Source organism: Nicotiana tabacum, chromosome 20, assembly GCF_000715075.1.
Source record: "Nicotiana tabacum cultivar K326 chromosome 20, ASM71507v2, whole genome shotgun sequence".
In the NCBI taxonomy this organism is placed as follows: Eukaryota; Viridiplantae; Streptophyta; class Magnoliopsida; order Solanales; family Solanaceae; genus Nicotiana; species Nicotiana tabacum.
Window position 1 is genome coordinate 49,709,848 of NC_134099.1, and position 25,066 is coordinate 49,734,913.

At 35.4% G+C, this 25,066-nt stretch overlaps 2 protein-coding genes across 6 annotated transcripts; both read right to left on the reverse strand.

The window, feature by feature from the left end:
• Window positions 1–86: 86 nt before the first annotated feature.
• LOC142174926 (receptor-like protein kinase HERK 1) lies at window positions 87–7,127 on the reverse strand. Of its 5 annotated transcripts, none has more exons than XM_075241349.1 (3): window positions 6,670–7,115; window positions 5,285–6,487; window positions 87–4,474 (listed from the first exon to the last, which is right to left on the reverse strand). In XM_075241349.1, exon 2 carries the CDS (start codon window positions 6,402–6,404, stop codon window positions 5,298–5,300), a length of 1,107 nt encoding a protein of 368 aa, XP_075097450.1. In that variant the 5' UTR covers window positions 6,405–6,487; window positions 6,670–7,115; the 3' UTR covers window positions 87–4,474; window positions 5,285–5,297. The 5 variants fall into 5 exon arrangements, with proteins under 5 accessions (XP_075097450.1, XP_075097449.1, XP_075097448.1 ...); XM_075241347.1 differs by lacking the exon at window positions 87–4,474 and adding an exon at window positions 4,632–4,960; XM_075241351.1 differs by lacking the exon at window positions 87–4,474 and having other exon boundaries at window positions 5,081–6,487; window positions 6,670–6,774; window positions 7,024–7,127.
• A 7,660-nt stretch (window positions 7,128–14,787) lies between these two features.
• Window positions 14,788–15,345, reverse strand: LOC142174372 (uncharacterized). The gene has a single exon (XM_075240157.1). The coding sequence runs from the start codon at window positions 15,343–15,345 to the stop codon at window positions 14,788–14,790; it is 558 nt and encodes a 185-aa protein (XP_075096258.1).
• Between the last annotated feature and the right edge of the window lie 9,721 nt (window positions 15,346–25,066).

Here is a 25,066-nt window from a genome sequence, read left to right on the forward strand (position 1 = left end):
GCCTTATATTGTATGAAAGAGGGATGGCAGCATTTTCAACATGGGAGAGTAGAGGAATTGTTTGATCCAAATCTTATGTTGTACAACTACCACATTATTAATGTAAAAAAGTGAGATTCTAAGCGTGGTACATGCCAGAATTCTGTGGACGCAAGAGGTTCCGGGATTAATGCCATCCATGTCCAAGGCATTGCACATGCTAGTAAAGAAAGTAGGAAGAGTAACCAGTACCAACTAATCCTCCCTTTATAGATGAGAAAACGGTGGAGAATCAACTTCAATTTGCCCCAATTTCTCACAGTTCTTTCTAGATGATGCTTCAGTGGCCTCAAACTGAGACGTAAAAAGGAATTTTTACCTCCTATAGCAAAGGTTAACACCCTATTTATTTTAAATAAATACCATTTAAAAAAATTATATTCTATAGATACCTTTTAATGTTTATAGCAAAATATTTAATTTGGTTACCTCCTAACCCTAAGCCACTAAATACGCTATTCAGTTACACTATTTTCTTTCTCTCTCTACTTTGATACATGCCATTCTCTTCCCCCCATTCCATGAAAACACGATGCTCAATCTCAAAATTCCTCACCCACATCACCTACGTTCTCTCCGATCCCAATTTCTCCAATTCCATCGAAGCACGCATATATGTTACCACATCAAATATGTTGACATATGGTTTCGACAATTTAAACAGAGTCCATTCAGATTTTCTGTGCTGCCGTAGAGGTTAGGAAAACATCCGTTCATCCAATCTCCGTCGAAAATTAGGCTGCCAGATTTTCTATGCGGCAGGAAATTAGGCTTTGTTCTCTTCCATTCAATCTCAAAGTTTGGTGGATCCTGCTTCACAAGCCCAGTTCTTGATTTTCTATCGTGAATTATCTCTGACTTTCTTCGTTTCTCTATTGGGAATTTTTCTGGGCTGATTGTTGTTTCTGAAGTTGGTGTGGGACTGAGGACATTGGGGTCTGAAGAGTCGGGTGTGGGATTGTATCTCCATGTATTTCATTATATTCATTGTCTTTTTTTTCATTGTATTTCAATGTATCTCGTTATATTCCATGTATTTCATTGTATTCACTGTCTCGTTGTATTCCATGAATGTATTCATATATTTTTTTAATTAATATAATTTATGTATTCAGATGTATTATATAATTTCTCTGAAGATTGCTATGTTTTTGGGGTGTTTTTCGGTTGAGAATTTTTTTTATAACTGAAAATACACAATTTGTGTTATAATTGAGTTTGTTGAGTTATATTAGGAGTCTATTATGTTAATTGATTCATTTTCCATTTAAAACAGTGTAATCCCCTGTTTCATGCCGTGAATACAGTCGAATACAATAATCTGTCCAGCTGTAATCTCATGTTTCACGCCATGAATACAGTCGAATACACTCGAATCTGTTGCCTATTTTTGCTATTGTATTCATGAATACAGTAGCTTAAATACATCTAATACATCTTATAACAAGAGAAAACGTATCTACAATCCATAATATAGCAAATGGTATCTATAGATAGCTAATTACCACTAAAAGATAGTGCTTTATGAAAATTTCTCTAACATAAATCTGTGATAGTACAGATAGTGAATCCGTGCATCTCAAGTATCTTCTTGCCTCTTGTTCCTCTTTGCACACTCTGGACACAGATGTTTCGTTTGCAACAAGTTGCTTTTATCATTGTAATAGTGAAGTGTTTAACAAATCCTTGGGCAGTTTATTATTGTTACATAAGTGGATGGACATTACCAGGAGAGAAATCAGAGAGAGTAGACTGCACAATTAGAAAATATACAGAGTGCTATTTCTGCAGAATGGAGGTGTTGATTTTTGCTCATTCTGAATCATCTCTGTATAATCTTCTTCTGTAATTGTTGATTCTGGTTGATCCATTAGTCATTTCACTGAGCCTTTTCCTTTTTTGATTCATGAAGATTCTTGGAAGTATCTGCTTTTGGCTTGAAAATTACACCAAATCTTTACTAGAACGCTGAAGTTCACTAAAATCTGTTACTGGTTGTCATTCAGTTTTGGATGTTCTATCAAATAAGAAGAAGAAACAAGTGTGATAAATCAGTGATCACCTAAGCTATTGACCATTTGTTGTTCTGATTCTAATTATTATGTCTAGGTTTTAAAATGAAGCAAGAAAGTTGTTGCGAGATGCCGCCTAGGCTTGGGCCATCATAATCCAACTCCACATATGTCTTTATCTAACAAATATATTTTAGTTTCCCAAACACAAAGAATTCCATGCCAGAAGGAGATGACAGCTCATTGAGTCTGGAGATTACAAGATTGACAAATGTTTTGGACTTGATGTTTAGGAGTAACTTTCAGGACTGGGAGGTGGCAGAGTTCCAAAGCCTAATTGATGTTTTCCATAAACAAAGCACAACACAGGATAGCCACAATTAGGGGTGACAAACGGGCGGGGTCGGGTCGGATATGAGCGAGTCGAAAATGGGTAATTTAAAAAAAAACGGATAAATTATCCGATCCGACCTGTATTTGAGACGGATAAAAAACGGGTTATCCGGCGGATAATATGGATATCCATATTATCCATGGCTTATTAAAATTTCTAGTCTCCCAAACTTGAGGAACCCCAAATTTGAGGCTTCACAAATATAAAGGTTAAACACATTAGTTATCCATTGGTTAACCATTTTCTAAGCGAATAATATGGTTTTTATCCATATTCGACTCGTTTATAAAAAGTTCATTATCCAACCTATTTTTTAATGGATAATATGGGTGGATAACTATATTCTTTTAACCATTTTGCCACCTCTAGCCACAATGTATGGAGGTGGGGGCCGGAAATAACGGAGTGTTCTCTGTTGCCTTTGATTAAGAAAAGCTTCAGTGAGGGAGGAGGTTGCCTTTCCGTATAGCTTTATTTGGATCCCTGAAGTACCGAGGAAGGTGCGCTTTTTCACTTGGTTAGTAGCAAGGGGATGATCTTGAGGGCTGAGAATTTGAGAAGAGGAAGGTTACCTTTATGTATAAGGGCTCGAGCGAAGATGTCGACAATCTCCTCATACATTGTCCGATAGCTTCGATGTTATGGTGGAATACCCTTAGATGGTTTTAGGCTTAACTACTGATGTTATGATCCCAAGAAGTCCAGGACCTGGTGAGTTATCTGCAGAGGGACAGGTGCTTTGAGCTTGAGTTTGCAACTCTCAAACTGCAGAATCAGTGCCTAAATCATCAAATTCTAGGATTGGAAATAAAGGAGAAGAATCAGCTGACTTAGTTGAAGGGGAAACACATCTTCTCTGAAGATAACATCTCTGCTAACAAACAACAGTTCAATTGTAAATCATTGAGTATGTATCCTTTCTGAGAAGAAGAGAAATAATAAGCTGAGAAGAATGAGAAATGAAAATCTATATCTGTAACTACCACCTATTGACAGTAGCTTCTGATTGAACTTAGTTACTCTAACTAACCGACTAACTACACTTCTAACTTACACCCTCTCTTTTCATCATATGAACTTTAAGGTTACTCTAACTAACCGACTAACTACACTTCTAACTAATTACATCCTTAACCTAATTACTGTCACTAACTTCCTTCAACATAATGTTTAGCTAGAATTGTGATAGAAGAAAGAGAAGACGCAAGGTGTGGAATGTTGCACCGCTAGCACTTATGTGGGTCGTTTTGGAGAGAAAGGAACATGAGAGATTTTGAGGGTGTAGAGATGAATTATGTATGATTGAGGAGCCTCTTATCCCTTATTTCCTTTTGGTGCACCCATGAAGTTCCTTTACGATTACAAGATTGGGTGTCAATTCATAGAAACCCAATCTTTTGTAAATTTTTTACTTTTTGGTATACTTCTTATATATAGGACGCTTTTTGCCAAAAAATAAAAAAAAAGATTAGTTAACCATCAAAGTCATGTATGTTCTTGCTCGCCAGTACTGATCTCTTCGTTTTTCTTTATTTTGTTTGCTGAATTACTCGTCTTCTTGTCAGTATCTCTCATAATTAGCTATTCTATAGCATTCTTTTGAAGAACAAAGTAGTAGTAGAAGTAGCAGTGCATTTACAGCTTAACTGCCAGAGCGCATAAGAACTTTTAGCTAAAGAAAAATAGGGAAAGAAAGAGAAAAAGAGAAGCTGATAAACCTGTTAACGCCAGCCACCTCGTAATCATGTATGACATCTAGAAGCTACCTGCTCGAGATGCTGTAACTTGTCACGAGTTTTTCTTGATCATATGCGTCCACCTCTTGTCCATCGTAGAATTGAAGTACCTTCTCAGTCAATTAGCACCTAAAGTACATGTGCTCGCCCTTCATATTTAGCTTCTATTTTAAGTGTTCCTTTGTGTGGTATTTCTTTCATATTGATGAAGAAGAATAATCATAATGTTGCAGGTTTGTAGGATGACTGGAGTGCTGACACTTGCTAAAAGCAAATTCCCATATTAATGGATCCTTGACAAACAAACAAACAAACGTCCTCGCTCAGTGTAGGAAGCTCATGTCAAACATTGTAAATTAAAACATGAGACCATATGATAATGGCTGAGAAAAAAACACAGTTAAGGTTGATACATGGATGAATACAGTGAGCAAACAAAGAGACTGACCAAAAAGGATGTAACTTCACCGTCCCAAACCTATCACTTGTTAAGGAAAACATTTCATGAGAATGGGAAATTGTATTTACATCATTAATACTGTGTAATTGAACGACAAGTATCAAAATAACCATATCACCGAACTAACCCTGCCATCCCTATTGGCTATTGCCAATTAATGGAACAAAAGGGAACAAAAGAAGCTTTGATGTTACATTTTACATTATTTCGCAGCCACTAATACTGCAGTATCACTCAGTATCTCAAACACATAAAACATCAGGAGAAATGTGAGGGGCCATCATCTCAGATGAGGTATGCAACGCCAACTTCTATTTGCCTGTTTACAGGAAGAAAATGGATTACCATGATTTGGTATATGTACGAAAAAATTATGTTATCAGGTCTTCCCGAAGGCTGCAAATTGTTCCATGTTTTTAAAAGACTTTTCAGTGACATGGTATTAATGGAATGATTTCATATGTATGGAGAAATTCTTAGAAACCATATACAACATGTGAAACAACCGGGAGCACCCAATAAAATGAAAAGAGGATCCACAGAACTCGTAGAATAAACTGTTACGAAACAAAATAATCAATCTTCATATGATGATGATCCATGAAAAAAGTGGAATTGACAAACACCTAAGGACAGTGTGTACCGTTTTCACTTAGTTATCTACCATAGGAGTAGGACTCATCATCAGAGAGATCACCCGAATTTGATGAGATCATCCAGACATGAGAAGCAGAAGCACTGCCATTAATATGACTGAAATCATTGACTTGTGGAGAGAGCTCGCCAATAGGGATGGTACTGTTTTCTTCAGGATTATCATGAATGACAGACTGTTGGAGATGAAGTGCATACTCCAGACTCCACAGCACATCACCCATTGATGGCCTATCTTCACCATAAATAGCTATGCATTTCTCTGCTATTTCTCCAAACTTCCGGAGGGAATCTGGTCTTATTTTGCCCACAAGATTGGGATCTATGATTTGTTCCAGTTGTCCCTTCTTCTTATTTCCCCATTCAGTTAAGCTGACTACTGTAGGCCTAGCACAAAGAACTTCTAATAAAACAACACCGAAAGAGTAAACATCAGATTTTTCTGAAAGCCGTCCGTTTCTATAATATTCAGGATCAATGTAGCCAAAAGTTCCAACCACCCTTGTAGTTGTGCTAATATGGGTTTGATCAAGCTCAAGCCCTATCTTGGATAGCCCAAAATCAGTAACTTTTGCAACAAAATTCTCATCAAGCAATATGTTTGCAGACTTGACATCACGATGTATAGCTGCATTGACATAGCCAGTATGAAGGTAGTGCAGACCTCTGGCTGCCCCGATGCATATCTCCAGCCTCTGCTCCCAGCCCATACTGGGTAGATCTGACCCATACAAATGACTCTTGAGGTTCCCATTCTCCATGTACTCAAAAACTAGAATCATCTCGTTGTTTTCATCACAGTATCCAATCAATGAAACCAGATGCGGATGACGGAACTGAGAGAGCATCTCAATTTCTGTTCGGAACTCTGCAAGACCTTGTCGGGATGCAGCATTAAGCCTTTTCAGGGCCACCTTTGTGCCATCACACAAAACACCCCTGTAAACATTTCCAAAGCCACCTTTTCCAATGACCAAACTCTCATCAAAGTCGTTAGTTGCTTCCTGCAAAGCTGCAAAAGGAACTCGATAATTCTCAATAGGAACGCGATAATTCGAGTTTGGAGCATCACTTATGGAAGTTGTTCCCTTTGAATGCTTGCTTCCCATGGTGTATGGAGTGGAGTGCCACCGTTATCAGATAAAGGAATCCATATATCTTTTGACTGGGGAAAGCTGCTCCCGGCTATTTCCTGAAGCAAAATCAAATACTCGGGAGTAAATCTCATGATCGAAAGGTTGAATACAGATACTATTAAGAAAAAAATAAAATTATCCCTAACAAAGAGAGAACAATCGCAACTATAATAGAAGCTTCTAGATGAAAAAACACAAATACGTAAGCAAAACAGATGATTGAGGAAGCGGATTTTACCAGAACAGTGGAGATTGGAGAAGATGAGAGAGTGATAAGTCTTACTGTGCAGGGGGGCTTTGGATAGTTATTGTGCGTCTCTCCCTCTCATCTCTATCGGGGAAACTGTAGAGTGAGAGCACAAATAACAAAAATTTAATTCAGTAAACAAGCTCAACAATTCGGTCCAAGCAGTTTCCAACATTGATGCGAGATTTCTCCGACGTTGGCTGATTCGAAAACTCAAGAAACCCCAACAATGGAGGTTCGAAACTTTCTCCTCCCAAATGGTGATTCAAAAATTCGACACCAGTACCACAAATCCTCGAAATTTCTGAATAGAAAAGGAAAAGATAGAGAAGATGACTAAATTACCTTGTTTAATTGAATGTTATGGTGTAAATTTGTAGATTGAGCTTTATCTTTTTTATGGGAAAGTTGTTGGCGAATTGCTCAGACCAGATGGGGAAAAAAGCTTTATTTTTTTTTATTATCTTTTTTATGGTCTTTTCCTTTTCTTCCTCTTATTTTTTCTTTATTTTTGTGGTTGTTTTTTAAAATAATTTCTATTTTGGTTTTATTTTTGATAGATGGTACTTAGATAAGATTTTTCACAAAAACTTTACCGTTCTTACGCTCTTATTTTTTGTGTTAAACACGCACATGCCAGCTAAGCAAAATGGTGTGTCATTGACACACTTCTAAAAAGTTGGGTGTGTAAAAGGTTGCTCGTGGTAGAGAGGTGTGTAACATGAATTTGGGTGCAAGGTCAATGAGTAAACTATGTATTTGCCTTTGGATGGTTTGATAAAAATAATGTTTGGATAAATGAGTAAACTTTGATAATGTATCGTATCGTACTATATTGTATTATACCGTATAGTTTGATAAAAATAATGTTTGGATAAATTATTTGTCATGATATCATGCACATATAAAGAATAAACTTGTAATATCATAAACAAAAATTATGATACAGAGTAAAATTACTATATAAAAGGTATGGTAAATGATAAAATAAAATTATTTAATAATAATAAAGGGCGAGATTGAGAGAAAAAGACAAGGTAACGACGCGACCACACCAACTTGGTCATTACATAAAGTGGCACATTTCGTCGTTATGTAACGACAGATTTAACGATACGATACAATAAAATTTAAGTAACAATCAAAACAAACATCGTATTTAAAGTAACAATATGATACAATACAATGGGTAACAACCATCCAAACAAGCTATAAACTTGAGCAGTTTATCCACTGCACACTTCAACTCCTTGTAGTGAAAAATATTAATTAAATTAATTTGTGATCGAACTTGTTTGAACAAATTAGGAGCCCCTTTGGACATAAGAATTTTTTCAAAATTCTTTTACTTTTTTTCCGAAATTAGTGGTTGGCCATAAGATTTCTAATTTTCACTTGAAGATGAATTTTAGATTTTTTTGAAAATTTGAAAAACTCCAAAAAGCTATTTCACTCAGATTACTCACAAAACTTCAAAAATAACCCAAAATTATATTCATATCCAAACACGACTCTAATTTTCAAATACCATTTTCACTTGGAAATGTATTTCACTTTTTTTTGGAATTTTACAATTCTTATGTCCAAAAGCCCACTAGATCATATTGCTTTTATAAATTTCAATTGTCATCTTATTTGTTAATGTAATATACCCAATAATAAAATCGCTATTAAATTAAAAAGACTTATATAGTCATCGAATAACTTTTTTTTCTATATTTTTTTATTCTATTATCCAATATTTAGTATTTTTACATTCTTAATAGAAATATTGATTAGCATATTACTTTGTTTAATATTTTTATCTGCTCGCTTTCTTTTTATGATATAAGAGAAGATATATATTTTATTAATCTTGAAATATTTTTTATTTTAAATTTTTTTCTATTGTTGTCAATAATATTATTTAAATTTTAATGAATAAAATTTCTATTTAAGGGACTTATATAATTATCGAATAACTTTATTGTTATGTATTTATTATTATATTATTCAATACTTAATATAATTGAATTGATAATAGAAATTTTTATTAGCATATTACTTTGTTTAATATTTTTGTCTTCTATTTTATTTTTGTAATATAATAGAATATATATATTTATTACCCTTAAAATATTTCTTTATTTTAAATTTTATCCTATTGTTCTCAATAATATTATCTGAATTTTAATGAATAAAATCTCTATTAAATTAAAGAGAGTTGCATAGTCATTGAATAATTTTTATGTTCTATATTTTTCTTTAGTATATTATCCAATATTTAGTATTATTACATTTCTAATCGAAACTTTTATTAGCATATTACTTTACTTAATATTTTTGTCTACTACTTTCTTTTTATAATATAATAGAAGATTACTTTCTTTTAGTAACATATTACTTTATTTAAATTTTTGTAAGCTGCTTTCTTTTTACAATATATTAGAAGATACATATTTTGTTTATTCTATTATTCTCAATAATATTTTTTGAATAAAATAAAATTTTATTTTTAAAAATAAAAACAAAAATTATTTAAAAAAACAAAGAAATTTTGAATTGGAATTTTTTATTCTTTGTAATTTTAGCTTTTTATTTTAAAATAAATTTTAAAACTCCAACTTGAAACTACTCTCCAATTTGAAGGGACAATTTTTTTAAATTTTTGTTTTTTATTATAAAATATTTTATTTTATTTTTTTATAGATATTTAAATTCAAAAATAATAACCAATAACTAAATAACTAATTATTAACTACTTAATCCATGTGGCTTTTTTCTAGGCCTCTGCTTGGCTTAAGAGAGGATTTTTTCCTCTCCTGGTAATAATATATAGATTTTTAGTATTTTTTATTTTGAAATAATTTAAATATTCCAACTTGAAACTACTCTCCAATTTGAATGGACAGTTTTTTTTTAATTTTTAATTTTAATATAACATATTTTATTTTATTATTTTATAGATATTTAAATTCAAAAACAATAACCAATAACTTATTATTAACTAAATAACTAATTATTAATTGCTTATGCCATGCGGCTTTTTTCTAGGTTTCCACTTAGCTTATAGCTTGTTTGGATGGTTGTTACCCATTGTATTGTATCGTATCGTACTTTAAATAAGATGTTTGTTTTGATTGTTACTTAAACTTTATTGTATTGTATCGTTAAATACATTGTTACATAACGACAAAATGTGCCACTTTATGTAACGACCGATTTGGTGTGGTCGCGTCGTTACCTTGTCTTTTTCTCTCAATCTCACCCTTTATTATTATTAAATAATTTTATTTTATCATTTGCCCTATCTTTTTATATATTAATTTTACCTTGTATCATAATTTTTCTTTATAATATTACATGTTTATTCATCATATTGCTGGTGCATGATATCATGAAACGATGACAAATGACACATCTATCCAAATATTATTTTTATCAAACGATACAGTACAATACAATATAGTATGCTACGATACATTATGACAGATGCTAACAACCATCCAAACAAGTTGTTAAGGAGAGGGCTTTTTTCTCTCCTTTTAATAATATATAGATTAGTTTTTTATTTTAAAATAAATTAAATACTTTAACTTCAAACTACTCTCCAATTTGAATGGACATCTATTTTAAATTTTTGTTTTTTATTATAAAATATTTTATTTTATTATTTTATAGATATTTAAGTTCAAAAACAATAATCAATAACTTATTATTAACTAAATAACTAATTTTTGTTTTAGTCAATCCGCTAGGCATACGCCTAAGGGTAGTTTTATTTATAACAAAATAAGACAAAATACAATGTCATGATATCCTATGAAATGAAAGGAATAAAGTTTGAATTTAACAAATAGCCTATTATCAAAATTGAGTGTTGCACTCAACATTGATATCACATTAATGCTATTAAACTTTGTAAAAAACAAGTCTGCATCCGAGATAACATTCCATTTTTGTTCGACAACATTTGTTGTCTTCCAGTCTTTGGTCGTGCCTTCTATTAAAAATTCCCGGTTGTTTGTAGCAATTCCAGCTTTTGTCGACACCTGTTTTCTCTTTTGTTTTCAAGACGCATACTGTAATTTTGGCCCATCCTCCCCTTGTCAGTATACTCGCATGCTTTCCTCGAGCCTCGAGTTACTTTCAGGTTAAACTTGGCGTGCAAAACTGTCGAGCATCCCTGTTCGAAATTTTTCCCAAAGACTCACGGGCCAGCTGATTTTGATACAGCTGCCAGCTTCCTGTTCGTGTATCAATATTCCATGTTGGACAGCTTCAAAGGCGTTCATGAAAATTGCTATCGTGCGTGATCAAACAGCATTGTCGATCCAGAGGCAGTTCTGTCCCCATTGTTGCATTCCCTGACCATTAGAGACAGCTTTGTGTTGTAAAATCCAAAAACACATGGGCTCCACATACATCTGAAGCATAAAGAATTATATCCCATAGTACCATCATCCTAAAGTATTGCATGCTTTTATGTATCCTAGATAACTTTCCATATGTATTACACCTTTCCATGTGATTCCTTTTCTAGACATCATGTGCTGTCTGCCATGCCTTCCACGTTACCCCATGTGCACTCCAAACCATTTGGCTTCTGATAATGTGCCTAAACTTCTTAAAAATACATGCTCATGTTATTTCCCATGCTATTGCACTATTTCTCTTTGTTGTGAGTCGTTTCCATGTATAATATATTGTAAAATTGCGAAAACCCTTCTTTAATGTCCTCCCAGTGGATTGAAATGCAATGCATTAATACCACCATTTCAGATTCTACCAAAATATTAGGCATTAGCTTCGATGAAAAACCTGCAAAAAAAGAAAAAATTTAGCCGAACATTGCTATCTAAACTCTCCTCCAGAATGATTCGAGCGTGATAACAAAATGACTCCTCTTTTCCTCCTAAATCCTTGCAACTTTTACTCTTATGTAAGGACATTGCATCTTATCTTCGTTAATAATCCTCCTTCCTTTTGAGTCTAGATCCCAGAAACCATGGCATTCAGTATTTCCTTCATCGAGGGCGTAATTGGCAAGATGGTCTGCTAATGTATTCCCTTCTCTGAAAAGTGTGTGACCTTGATGGTATTTTGTTCCTTCAGTCTTAAAATCTCCTTTACATGTTCAGTAATATACCATGGAGGCTTCCATGATTCCTCTATAATATTCTTTAATAACATAGAATCTGTCTACAGCCATATTCGGCAATAATTAAGATTTTTGCACATTTTCAATGCCTCCATAATAGCTACCGCTTCTGATTCATTGTTGGTTCCTTCAGAGATCTCCCTTCCTTCTGCATATATCAAATCACCTGCCTCATCCCTTATGCAAAAACTAATTGAACTCCTCCCTGGGTTTCCTCTACATGCTCCATCCATATTCACTTTAATCCATCCTCTTGAAGGAAATTCCCATAACACTTTATCATATTTCAGTCGAGGTGTGTATTGCTCCATCATTGTCAGTAAGTCCAGCCACTTGTGAGGCACATGTAGTCCTGGCTTTTTCAGTTGGACCAGCGATTGCAACGTAGATGACACCTGGTAGATAACTCTGCTCACTGACACTGCTTCTCCATATTTCAAACTGTTTCTTCTCTTCCAAAGTTCCCATACAATGCATGCAAGTAAAGCTTGTAACACTGGCTTCAATCTAGGTACTACCGGTGCTGTCCAACACTTTGTAATTGCTTGATGTAAAGACAACCCATCTAATGTAATTCCTGCTCTCCTCAGGAAGTATCTCCAAACACTTCTAGCTGCATTTGATGTGAAGAACAAATGAACTAAAGACTCCTCCTTAGGATCAGCACAACACCAACATTTAGATGGAATGGAGTATCCTATTTTACGCAAAAAATCATCAAGTGACAGTTTTGCTTTCCACACCTTCCACAGGAAGAAGGATATCTTGAAAGGTAAACCTTTTACTCATATCATCTTGTAAGCTAATTTTGGGTTGTCTCTTCTTCGCAGGTAATCCCATGCAGATTTTACTGTAAAATGTCCCCTTTTTTCAAGCATCCAGAAAGGAGTATCTAACTGTGAACTTTCAAATGGTGGTCTAATATTCTGCACAATGTGGTTTTCCAGATCTTCAGGTAGGCTCTCAAAAATTTTATCCACATTTCACATACCATTTTCAGCCAGATCGTTGACATTATGAATATCCTCATCGATACCAAAACCTGCAGGCACTTGAAAATATAAGGCCCCATCTCAGTCCAATTATCGAACCAAAATTGAGCTGATCCCATTCTCAGTTTCCAGTAGATTTGATGCTCAATCAAATCCCTACATTCTAGCATTTTTCTCCACACACGGGATCCACGTTTCCAAGGTACAATCACTGCATTTAGTTTCTTGCAGTACTTTTGACAAATAAATGAATTCCACAAAGTGGGCTTAGTCCTGAAATTCCACCACAATTTGCAGAAAAGTGCCTTCGATACGTCATGCAGGGACCTGAAGCCTATGCCTCCCTCGTCAAAAGGCATACACAGGTTAGTCCAAGACGCCCAATGTCTAGTGCTGCCTCCGACATTGCTACTCCAGAAAAACTTGGCAAAAATGCTATGTAATTTGTTGATCACATAATTTGGAGGATTAACTACTGACAACATATGAATTGGGATACTCTGCAGGACATTTGTGATTAGAACAACTTTGCCTCTTACAAACAGGAGTTTGCCTTTCCATGACTGAAGTTTGTCCATAACCTTGGTGATTAATCCCTGGTAATAGTCTCCCCTTCTTCTTGCATAAAAAATAGGACAGCCAAGATAGGTCATAGGGAAACATTGTCTTCGTATACCTGTAATCCTTTCCACCTTGTTAATCACCTCATTATCCGTTAAATGATACAGGTATGTGGCTGATTTGGTTTTGTTCACCAGTTTGACCAGATGATGATTCATAAGCTTGCAGAACCTCCATGACAAGTCTCACTGAAGTTTCATCAGATGAGTAGAAAATGATTATATCATCAGCGTATGATAGATGATTTATTTTTGGGCTCCATTTTGGCATTCCAAATCCACAGAAATACAGGTTAGTGTGAAGTGAATTCAATCCCCGAGAAAGTGCTTCTGCTGCTAGAATAAATAGAGTTGGTGACAAAGGGTCACCATGTTTAACTCCCCTCGATGATTTGAAGAAACCATTAGGTTGACCATTTATAAGCACAGAGTACCAATTGTTCCCAATCAAATCAAAGATCAATCCAATAAAAGCTTCAGGAAATCCCATTTTCCTTAGTGTTTTGGTCAGGAATAGCCATGATAGCCTGTCGTAAGCTTTTTCCATATCAAGCTTAATCATAACGTTTGGACATGCTTTTGTTCTCAACCTGATATTCGTAATGATTTATTGAGTTAACAGTACGTTTTCAACTATGCTCATGCCCTTCATAAAACCTGCTTGTTCCTCTGAGATTATGTTTGGTAATAATTCAACCAACTTGTCATGAATAACCCTAGAGAAAATCTTGTTAACAAAGTTACTAAGACTGATTGGTCTCATGTCTGCAAAGGTCATAACTTCTTTTTTCTTTGGTAATAAAACCAGGTTTGTGTGCGTAACACTCTTTGGCAGCCGCTGACCGCAAAAGAAAGCCTTGACCATTTGGACAGCATCTTCTTCAATAATTTCCCAGCATGTTTGGTAGAAGGCTCCAGTGAAACCATCCGGTCCACCAGCTGAGTCCCCATTCAACCCCATAACTGCTCTCTTCACTTCTTCATTGGAAGGCAATGCCATCAATCTTTCATGTTGATCACTATCTACCATTAAAGGTACATGATTTAGAATATCGAAATCATTTGGGACTGCACTCTCAGTAAATTGATCCTTGTAGAACTTTAGTGCTTCTTCTGCTATTAATTGATCTTCTTTAATCCAGTCACCAATGCTATTCTAGATCCTTGATAATTTCAATCTCTTCCTTCTCCCATTAACTTGAGCATGAAAGAATTTAGTGTTTCTATCGCCATCTTTGAACCATACCATGCCAGCCTTTTGTCTCCAGAATTCTTCTTCTAATGCAAGATATTTAATCATTTTAGCTTGGACCTGTTGTAATCTTTGTCTGTTTATCTGTGTAGGATTGACTTCAAACTACTTTTCATGAACCAAGACCACCTCATCCAGGCTTGCAATCTTCTGGAATATATCCCCATATGTAGCTCTGCTCCAGGTAGATAGTGCTTTCTTAAGCTTCTTTAACTTGTAGTTAAAAATACAGAAAGGGTTAGCACTAAAATCAGCATTCCAATTCTCCTTTACTAAATCTTTGAAGGATTCATGCCTAGTCCAGAAGTTAAGAAATCTGAATGACTTCTTAATTGGAGGAGTTTCTATATCACATTTCAGCATCATTGGGCAATGACCAGACCCAATTTTGGACAGGTGAGTTACCTCCAATCCAGGAAAGGTCTGTTGCAATTCATGATTGCCAAAATATCTGTCTAATCTTTTAAAAATACAGTCTTCCTCTGATCTTCCATTCCACCATGTAAATATGCTTCCTTTAAATCCCAAGTCTGTCAAGTTGCATGTATTTATGCAGTGCCTAAAGTCATCTACTTCAATGAGAGGAACGGGTAAGCATCCAAATTTCTCTTCCTCATCCCATATTACATTAAAGTCGCCTTCAACTAGCCATGGTACTGTCATATCTTATGCCATTGCATATAGGAATCCCATAGTTCAATACTTTCAATGCGATCACATTTGGCATAAACTAGTGTAAGGATGAGCTCAACATGTGTTTCAGTGTGCGTTAATCTCAAAGTCAGTTGTTGAGTCATATTATACAGAATAGTAACCTCAAATATTTCATCAATAAAAGCCCAAATCTTGTTTGAAACATTCACCACAGCCTGTGCCAAACCAATTCTTGCTCTATACTTCTCCATTTTGTGAGACTGTTGCATAGGCTCAAGGATTCCTATGAACTCAAAGTGATGTTTTCTGTGCATTGTAATCAGCCTTTCAAATGCTTGCATTGTATTTACTGACCTGACATTCCATATAATTGCATCCATTAAAAGTTTTGGGGTTTGGACAGTGTTCTCCTTGTTTGTACTCCACTGGCTGGGACGGTAGATGTCTGTTTTGACTGTTTCTTTTTTCCTTTTATTGCAAATTTTTCTCTATCAATAAGCCTTGGCGAGAGATCACCCTACTTGGCACAGGCGAGAGATCTTTTTTCCTTAATAACTAATTATTAACTACTTATGCCATGTGGTTATTTTTAGCCTGCCACTTGGCTTAAAGGGAGGAATTTTTTCTCTCCTTTTAATAATACTAGTACTAGTACTAGTATATATACCTGCGCGATGCGTGAATTAGTTCAAAGGGAAAAAGAGCAAAGAGAGATAATAGGAAAAGAAGTACATATAGCATTAGCCACAAGAAAGACCAAAATCCTCTCCGTTGTTGCATCAATTAAAAGCGTCATATGATTTGTTATTTTGCCTTTAAGAGTACGTTTGGAACATTAACACATAATCTTTTCTTCCATATTCTTGATAATGATATATTGCATAGACGCTTCAGATCATATGTCGTTATTGTCTAATATAATAACACATTCGAATAACATGAAAGGAAAGGTACACAGACATAGAAAATGCTCTCGGCGCACATTAGTTAAACATACGCCGAGCTCGTAGCCATGGCGAGAGGAAAAGGTAGAGGAAGGGGAAGACCTCGGAAACACCCATTAGCAGCACTAGAAGCGATATTAACTACAAAACAACCATTAATAGAGAAAAATCCACCACTAACCACTCCACCAGCTTCACTTCAGAGTTCAGCTCAAAGTTCAGATCTCAGCAAAGGAGCAGTTGCATGTGCAATTGGAGCAACTTCAAGTCAATAATACGTAGCTAAGAAGCTAGATCTGACAATTACATCTCCTAAAGAAGTAGTTTCAGAAGGGATGGAAGTGCAATCCAATGGAACAATGACTTCGCAAATTCCAATCCAGATACAGCGTGACCTAGCTAATAAAGAGGATGTTCCGGTAATGAGGAATGATCAAAAATAAGATGCTAAGGCCCCATGGAAAACACTTTTCCAGAAGAACAGATTTGCTTCTAATGGTATGTCACTTTCATATATACCACCATTGTTAGTAGATGGTGAACCTGTGGTCCAATTAGACAAGGTAGAGATGGAAGAAGAAGAATCTAAATGGAAATGTGCTTTGATTGCGTATATTTTAGGAGACGGACTAGGGTATAATACGATGAAAAGGTATATCAGTATTCACTGATCTTATGTTCCAGAACCTGACATGTTCTATCATGAGGAAGGTTATTATATAATCAGATTTAAAAATATGGATGATGCTCATGAAATCCTATGTGCATGACCTTATTCCATAACTAGTAAACCTATCATTCTAAATCCATGGACGCCGGATTTTGATTTTACATAGGAATTTCCCACTTCCATTCCTTTGTGGGCTAAATTCCCTAAATTACCTATGTCATGTTGGGGTGTGGGATCGTTAAGCAGAATAGCAAGTGTGATTGGAAAGTCTATCTTTGCTGATGAATGTACACCAAAACAAACAAGAATTTCATATGCCAGGATGCTTATTGAGGTTAATGTTACTAAGGAACTACCAAGTGAAGTGTAGGTGATGGAACCAAATGGGAAAAACTTCCTACAGAGTGTAACATATGACTGTAGACCTGCCTATTGTGAGAAATGCTTAGTAATGGGACACAGATGCTCAACTCAGGTCAAGACTGGTGTTCAAGGACCTCCTAAGAAGGGTAGAGTTACCCAAGAGTGGAGAACTAAAGTATCAGCTCCTGCTAACCAAGTAGAGTCTGCATAGATTCAAAAGCAGGAGGGACAACAAGATACTAGTACCAAGATGGCTGAAATTCAACAGACTAAGGAGAAGGCTCAACCAAAGGTTGATCATAATAATGCAAGGAAGGAAGATAGAGGGAAAGCAATACAGAGTCTAGAGCTGAACAATGTAAACTTTGCTCCATTAACACCTATTCTTGTTAGGAATGGATTTGAGCCAGTGGTTAATAACAAACATGACATTCCACCTAGTGATAGAGGTGGAACAAGTTATCAATAATGAAGTGGTTATTCTGGAACATCAGGGGTGTAAATAAAAGATATAAGCAAAAGGAAGTTAGGGAATATATTAGAAGTAACAAAATAAACTTGGTAGGACTAGTGGAAACCAAATTTAAAGAAGAAAATTCTCAAAAAATATTGAAGTATATTACACCTGACTGGAATATTTTGACTAACTACAGAGAAGCTAAGAATGGTAGAGTATGACTGTTATGGAACACTAATCTCCTCATGGTTACTAGTGTCAGAGATGACCCCCAAATGATCCACTCTCTAGTACAAAGCAGAAAGGGGGATACTAAATATTATCTGACTATTGTTTATGGATTTAATGGGCTAGAACAAAGAAGAGAATTGTAGAAGAATCTTCAACAAATTTGCTACAACTGTTACCGGCCCATGGTTGGTTGCAGGTGACTTTAATGTTGTATTGTATGCTAGTGATCGACTGTCTTGTAATCCAGTTAGCTTTGCAGAAACTCAGGATTTCAGCTCATATTTGCAGCAAACAGCTTTATCTAAACTTCCTTGGCAGGGTGAATACTATACTTGGACAAACAAACAACCTGGAGTTGATAAGGTTAGTAGCAGAATTGATAGAGTTCTTGGGAATTATGAATGGATGATAAACTGGAGCCATGTGGAGATAATCTATGATCTTCCTCAAATATCAGATCATGCCCCTATGTTACTAACTCTAGCAAGCTCATCTTGGACTGGGAAAGTACCATTTCGATTCTTCAATTCATGGACTAATCATCAGAAATTTACTCAAATAGTGACTGAAGGGTGGAATACAAAGAACTCTACTGGTAATATGAAATTTGTATGGTATAAACTGAAGGCATTGAAAGCTCCACTAAAAGCTTTGAATGTTAAGGAGTTTAAAGGAATCAAACTAAGAATTGAAGCAGCTAGAATGGACCTTAAAGATATACAAAAATAACTCTCAAATAAGTACTCAAACAGTCTGTTGAAAAGGGAGAAGGAGACTCTACTTAACTTAGAGAACTGGTCTATGATTGAGGAGAATATCCTGCATCAGAAGGCAAGAGCTAAATGGATCCAACTGGGAGATGATAATACCAAATATTTTACAGCTGTTATGAAAGATAGATCACAGAGGAAACAGATCAATGAAATTACTACAAGGTGCGGAGATAGAGTTACTGATCTTGAAGGCATTAAAGAAGAGATATTGGATTTCTACAAGTCTCCTATGGGATCAATAGCAAGATCACTTCCAGCCATAAACAGATTGTATATGTCCAATAGTCCCAAACTAACTCAACAACAAAGAAGAGATCTATGTGCAAATGTTACTGATAGGAAATTCTGGAGAGCCTCAAAGCTATTGGAGATAATAAGGTACCTGGTATTGATGGATACAATGTTGTCTTCTTCAAGAAATCATGGGGCATTATCAGTAAATAAGTTACAGATGCTATTAGGGGATTCTTCCTAACATCTAAGATGTATAAGCCAATCAACTGCTCCACCATCACTCTAGTACCTAAAGTTGCTAAACCTGCTACAATCAAAGAATATAGGCCAATTGCATGTTGTACAGTGTTATACAAAGTGATCTCAAAGGTTCTAGCTGCTAGACTTCAAAATATCATGGCATATATAATCTCTGAATCTCAAGCTAGTTTTGTTCCTGGTAGGAAAATAGCAGATAATGTGATTTTGGCCCATGAGCTAGTAAAGTCCTATATTAGAGCCCAAATCTCTCCTAGGTGCATGCTTAAAATAGACCTCCAAAAGGCCTATGATTCAGTTGAATGGATATTTTTACAACAGATGATGGAGGAGATTGGTTTTCCTTTCATAAAGTGGATCATGGAATGTATCAAATCAATTAGCTATACTATGTTGATTAATGGAGAAACTACTAAACCTTTTGAAGCTGCTAAGGGTCTTAGACAAGGAGACCCCATCTTACCTTTCGTGTTTGCTATTGTTATGAAGTACTTGAGCAGATCATTCATTGAAATGGGAAAGGATAAGCTGTTTCAATATCATCCTAGGTGCAAACAATTGGGACTCACCTGAGTTTTGCTGATGAGCTTCTTCTTTTTCCAGAGGTGATCTTTTTCTATATCCACCCTGTACCAATACTTTTCTCAGTTCTCAAAGGCATCTAGATTACAAGCTAATATGGGTAAAAGCTCAGTGTATTTTGGGGGAGTGAATCAGGATGTTAAGCAACAAATTTTGAACTATCTTGGATTTGTACAAGGGGAGTTGCCTTTTAAATACTTAGGAATTCTTTTGTCTTCCAAGAAAATCGCATTGATCCAGTGGCAACCCTTAATTGATAGAATCACAGGAAAGATATCTTCTTGGAATGCAAAAAAGCTTTCTTATGTTGGTTGAATACAATTAGTCAAATCTGTTATCTTTGGTATTCAAGCATATTGGGCTCAGCTGTTTATTCTACCTTCTAAAGTGTTAAAGATGATAGATGCTATGTGTAGAAGCTGCATATGGTCTGGTAGTAATACTATTACCAGGAAGAGCTATGTGGCATGGGACAAAATGTGTACTCCAAAATCGACTGGAGGTACGAATATCATTAACCTGATGATCTGGAACAAGGCTGCAATTGCTAAAGTATGTTGGGATTTAGCTCATAAAGAAGACAAACTGTGGATTAGGTGGATCAATGCCTACTACATCAAGCATCAAAAAATTCAGACTATGCCTATCCCAAAGCAAGCTAGTTGGATGGTTCGAAGAATAATAGCTTCCAGAGATGTCCTACAACAAATTCAGTGCATAAGGGGTGACAAAGAGACTATCAAACATATGTATCTACAACTACTGGGAGACTTGCCAAGAATGAGTTGAAAGAGCTTGGTATTTCAGAATTTTGCTCGACCAAAGGCTATTTTCAGCCTATGGTTAATGTTACATGAGAGATTGACTACCAAAGATAGAATAGCAAGCTGGGGAATGACCATTGATCAAAGTTGTGTATTATGCCAGGGACAACTAGAAACAAGAGGTCATCTGTTTCTACATTGTTCTTATGTAACAGAATTATGGAGTAAAATACGGAAATGGATTCAGGAAGATCAAGGAAGCTACAACAATTGACAACATCATCTTCAATGGATCATCAAGAAAGCAAAAGGGAAATCGAACCAGGCCAATATCTGCATACTAGTATTCACAGAAGCATCTTATGCATTATGGCTAGAAAGAAATAATCGTATCTTTGAAAAAAGACATCGACACTGTGATAATATAGTTCGAGAGATAATCTATATTTGTAATGTTAGAGTTGAGCCTAAAGCTAGAATTCAATTACAGAAACACTTATTAGTATAGAGAGTAGTAGCCTGTATAGTCCTTTTGAGTAGATTAAAGGTACTGTAATTTTATTGAGATAGTCAACAGAGTATGATGTTGATTATAGTTTTGTAATGATCTCACTTTGGTAATTAATATAAAGAAAGTTAATTACCAACAAAAAATAAAAAAAATAACATATTCCTTTGTTGGTTCGACTATATAGTTTTAGAATTTGTACTTCTCGCATAAAAACTTCATTTTAGGCAGAAAAATATGCTAGATGCGTTGAACAAAACTCAAATGGTTTATTCTAATAAATTAAGATTGATATTAGTACAAGATAATTTTACGTTATTTGGAACTCATTGATATGGAGAGATTTATTCTTCATTTTGTAGCACCAACTATTATTAATTCCTTCTTTAAGCACAGAATTTCGAGATTATATTATTTCAAATATTATTATACACCTGGAAGGGGTGTGAACTTTTTTTAGCCCACAAAAAGTAAGATAGAATGTTGGAAAGTCTACCCAATCAAAAAACATAATATATAAAAGACTAGATATAAATAACAGTACATGATTAAATACAACTGTATATGAGGCTTGCTAAAATATTTATTTTCTTATCAACATGTGCTACCAAACAAAAGGTTTTCTATTGATCGATAACGATGAAATATAGGTTTACAGAAGTATATATCTATGTTCAGTTTCGAATGTTTAGGGATTTGCTTGCCAGCGAGTGCTTTTGCCCTACTATTCAATTACCCATTCTTTTTTTATACAATAGTGATGTTGTCTTGCATTCTTTGCTCACTTTAGTGCTAGTCGATTATCTCTCTCTAGAAATGCAAGTCTAAACTTTTCTGCCTCGGACAACTTTTTTGTGCTTGAAACTAATGAAGCTGATGTTCTATGTACAAATAAAGATAATGCGCCAGTTAGACTTGTCCTAAGCCTGTCAAAATAGTCTTGAGCATGTTCGACTTGTCATGTGCTTGTCTGACTGATCCTGCACCTATCCGACTTTGTCTTTGACTTTGGCTCAAAATTGTCCGTTTCACCATATAAAGCGAACATATGTAGAAGGTGACATACCCTCTCTTGATAAACATAAAATACAGAGGGTAAGTTGCAAATCTACCATCAAAGATTCATGTTTTATACACTAGTTTGTTAAATGTAGTACTATCGACCAAAAAATTTTGCAGTTCAAGCAACCAATTTAGAAATCTGTGTTTAATGTATTTCGAGCTCATTTATATGCAGACAATAATTCATGAAGTTTTAGCATATGTTGCACTTGTCCGGCCTGTACCGGGCCTGTCCAAATTGTCCTGTGCATGTTCGACTTGTCATGTGCTTGTTCGCCTTGTCCTACACCTTTTTGAATTAGAAAGTTCAAGCAATTATTATCTCTTTCATAAATATTTGTGAAGATTGTAAGAGTGTTTCTCTCATTTAGGAAGTGGAAAACAGTGTCATTAGGCATGTATTAAAAATAGGTTAATAACGTATTTGAACACACTTTAATATTGGTAACCTTCTCTTCTTATTATGTTACGGAAGTCGGAAGATGTTATGAATTGAAGGAGTTGATTGTTCCTAATATTTTTCCATCCATTGTCATTGTTGACAATGTAATTCAAGTTACATTAAATTCCTTCATAAGAGAATATATTTTATCCATAGTCCAAAATAAATTTGATGGTTGTATTCTGTCTAATTTCGTCTGTTAGCTATTACATCAAAAAGCGACTAGGGACATAATATATATTAATCAAGTTAATTTACTTTGGCATGTGTTGTTTCTCATTGTTCAGCTAGAAAACCAATCAATGAAAATATATTTTATGCTGCATTGTGGCTATATAAGATATACAATTGTAGTTTTCTCTTCCCATGCAGAGAAATATGCTAAGAAGAAAGCTAGGGCAAAAGAGTTGAGAAAATTGCGAAAAGCAAGGCAAAGGAAGGCTCAGGTAATGTATTAATTTATTTTTCTAGTAGTTTATGATTTCGATATTTTTTCCACGTACTGTCTTAGTGCTATCTTGCAAAAATAGTAGTTGGTTCATTTTGCTTTAGCCGGATTGCATGGCATGGATTAAGAAGCAAAAGTCCGAGATTTTTTTTTTGTTTTTTGGTTGTCAGAAATTTTCTCTTCAATCATAACCATCAATACCAAACTGAACATACTCACATGGATAGCAAGGCCGCAATACTAACATACAAAATTTACAAGACTCGCCTACAAACCTCTAAAGATAACAAATTGTATTATGGTCGGGACAGGGCTTCGACCTACCCATCAAACTTGTATATATAAAAGGGGCTCCATGGTCCGAGGAAGCGGAGCTTACCAACTGAGCTGATGTTTAACTCTGTCTGCTGGGAAGGTCTATCCATCTATCTATCAGGACCTGCAGGCATAAAATGCAGTGTCCCCAGCAAAAGGGATGTCAGTATAAAATAATGTACCGAGTATGTAAGGCAACAAAATAACAGAAAGCTAAAACTGAACTGATAATATAATAACTGAAAGTAACTAGGAGTCAAAGGTGATCGGCTCTAACCCTATACCACTATAGAATGGCAAGAGTGGTCGATGCAGCTTTTACCCGTGGGGTCGGGATCGATTTACACAAAGAGCTAATATTAGTTTGGAATTGGGTTTCTATCTAATCTAGCTATGTGCGATGTTCTTAATTACACTTCCAATCATGTTTTGTTTTGGTTACTATTCTACTTTTAACACTAATAAAGAATGAAAATAAGCTAAGTATGATATTTTTGTAAGGGTTTTCTCAATTGGTAAAAAGGCACTAGGGAAGTGACTTACACCTAGGTGAGTATCTAACGGGGATCTAAAACTTAGGGCAAACTTATTGTAATTGGGATCATGATATAACCATTGCACATAATTACTCACTCTATACCTCTCGGTAATTTGAGTGACTTTGCCCTAATTGACTTTCTCAAGCGCAATTGGGTGTTTAAATAATGCAAGTAAAATTGGTTCAAGTCGGATATTACTATCTCTAGGTTTAACCCTTTAATTGGGGCTATCAATCTCTTGAATGTACCCCAATTCTTTTTTAGCTTGAATTTTCTAGACTTAGTCTCTCTCTCTCAAAAAGAGCCTAAGTGAAAAAGGCACAAATCAGTTTTTGGAACCACCAATTCAACAATTAAAGCATGAATCAAGCTCAATATCATTAACCCATAAACATTTAAGCCCTAAAATTGAAGACCCATTAAATACCCTCACTAGGGTTGGACCATAACCCTAGCTATGGGTTTAGTTACTCATAATCAAAGAAGAAATCAAAGATGGAGATGAAATATATGCTATAAAAAGTAATTACAAGATTAAAATCTACGATTAATTGCTAAAGATGTTCTAAAATTACTCTAAAAGCAAAAAGTGGTTGTTCACGTGCTCTACAAAATAACAGATGCCCTAAACATTTGAAAAAGAACTATTTATACATAGCTAAAATTTTCAGACAAAATTGCCCCTACGAAGATTCCACTGACAGCAAAAAACATGTCGCCTCAGATCTAGGACTTCCGCAGCCGTGCAGAAGCAAGCGCGGACCACGATTTTTCTCTTTTGAGTTGGATCTGAACTTGAGTCTGCTGGGAGCGAAAAATCACCCGCCTCAGTGCTCCTCTAACCACAGCCGCAAAATATGTTCGCGGACCACGCCTTTCAATTTGAGATCCCAACTATAGTCCTCTGACTCTTAATTCCGCTGAGGGCGAGAACTAGACCGCGGCCGCATCAGATGATACCACTGTCGTGCAATGTCACCGCGGGCAGCGGTGACTGTTAAGCTCCAAAATGACTCTCTAAACCTTACCACCGCTGAGAAAGTATTTAAGACTGCCTCAGCGGTGGATCCTCCGCGTCCGCTTCTATTTCTTCGTTGTCAGTACCTTTGACTCAGCTTTGAACTTGTGCAGGTTTCACTA

What these genes read in the sequence shown, in the direction of transcription:
- LOC142174926 (XM_075241349.1), bottom strand. Translation starts at nt 6,404, where the DNA reads ATGGGAAGCAAGCATTCAAAGGGAACAACTTCCATAAGTGATGCTCCA.
- LOC142174372 (XM_075240157.1), bottom strand. Translation starts at nt 15,345, where the DNA reads ATGACAGTACCATGGCTAGTTGAAGGCGACTTTAATGTAATATGGGAT.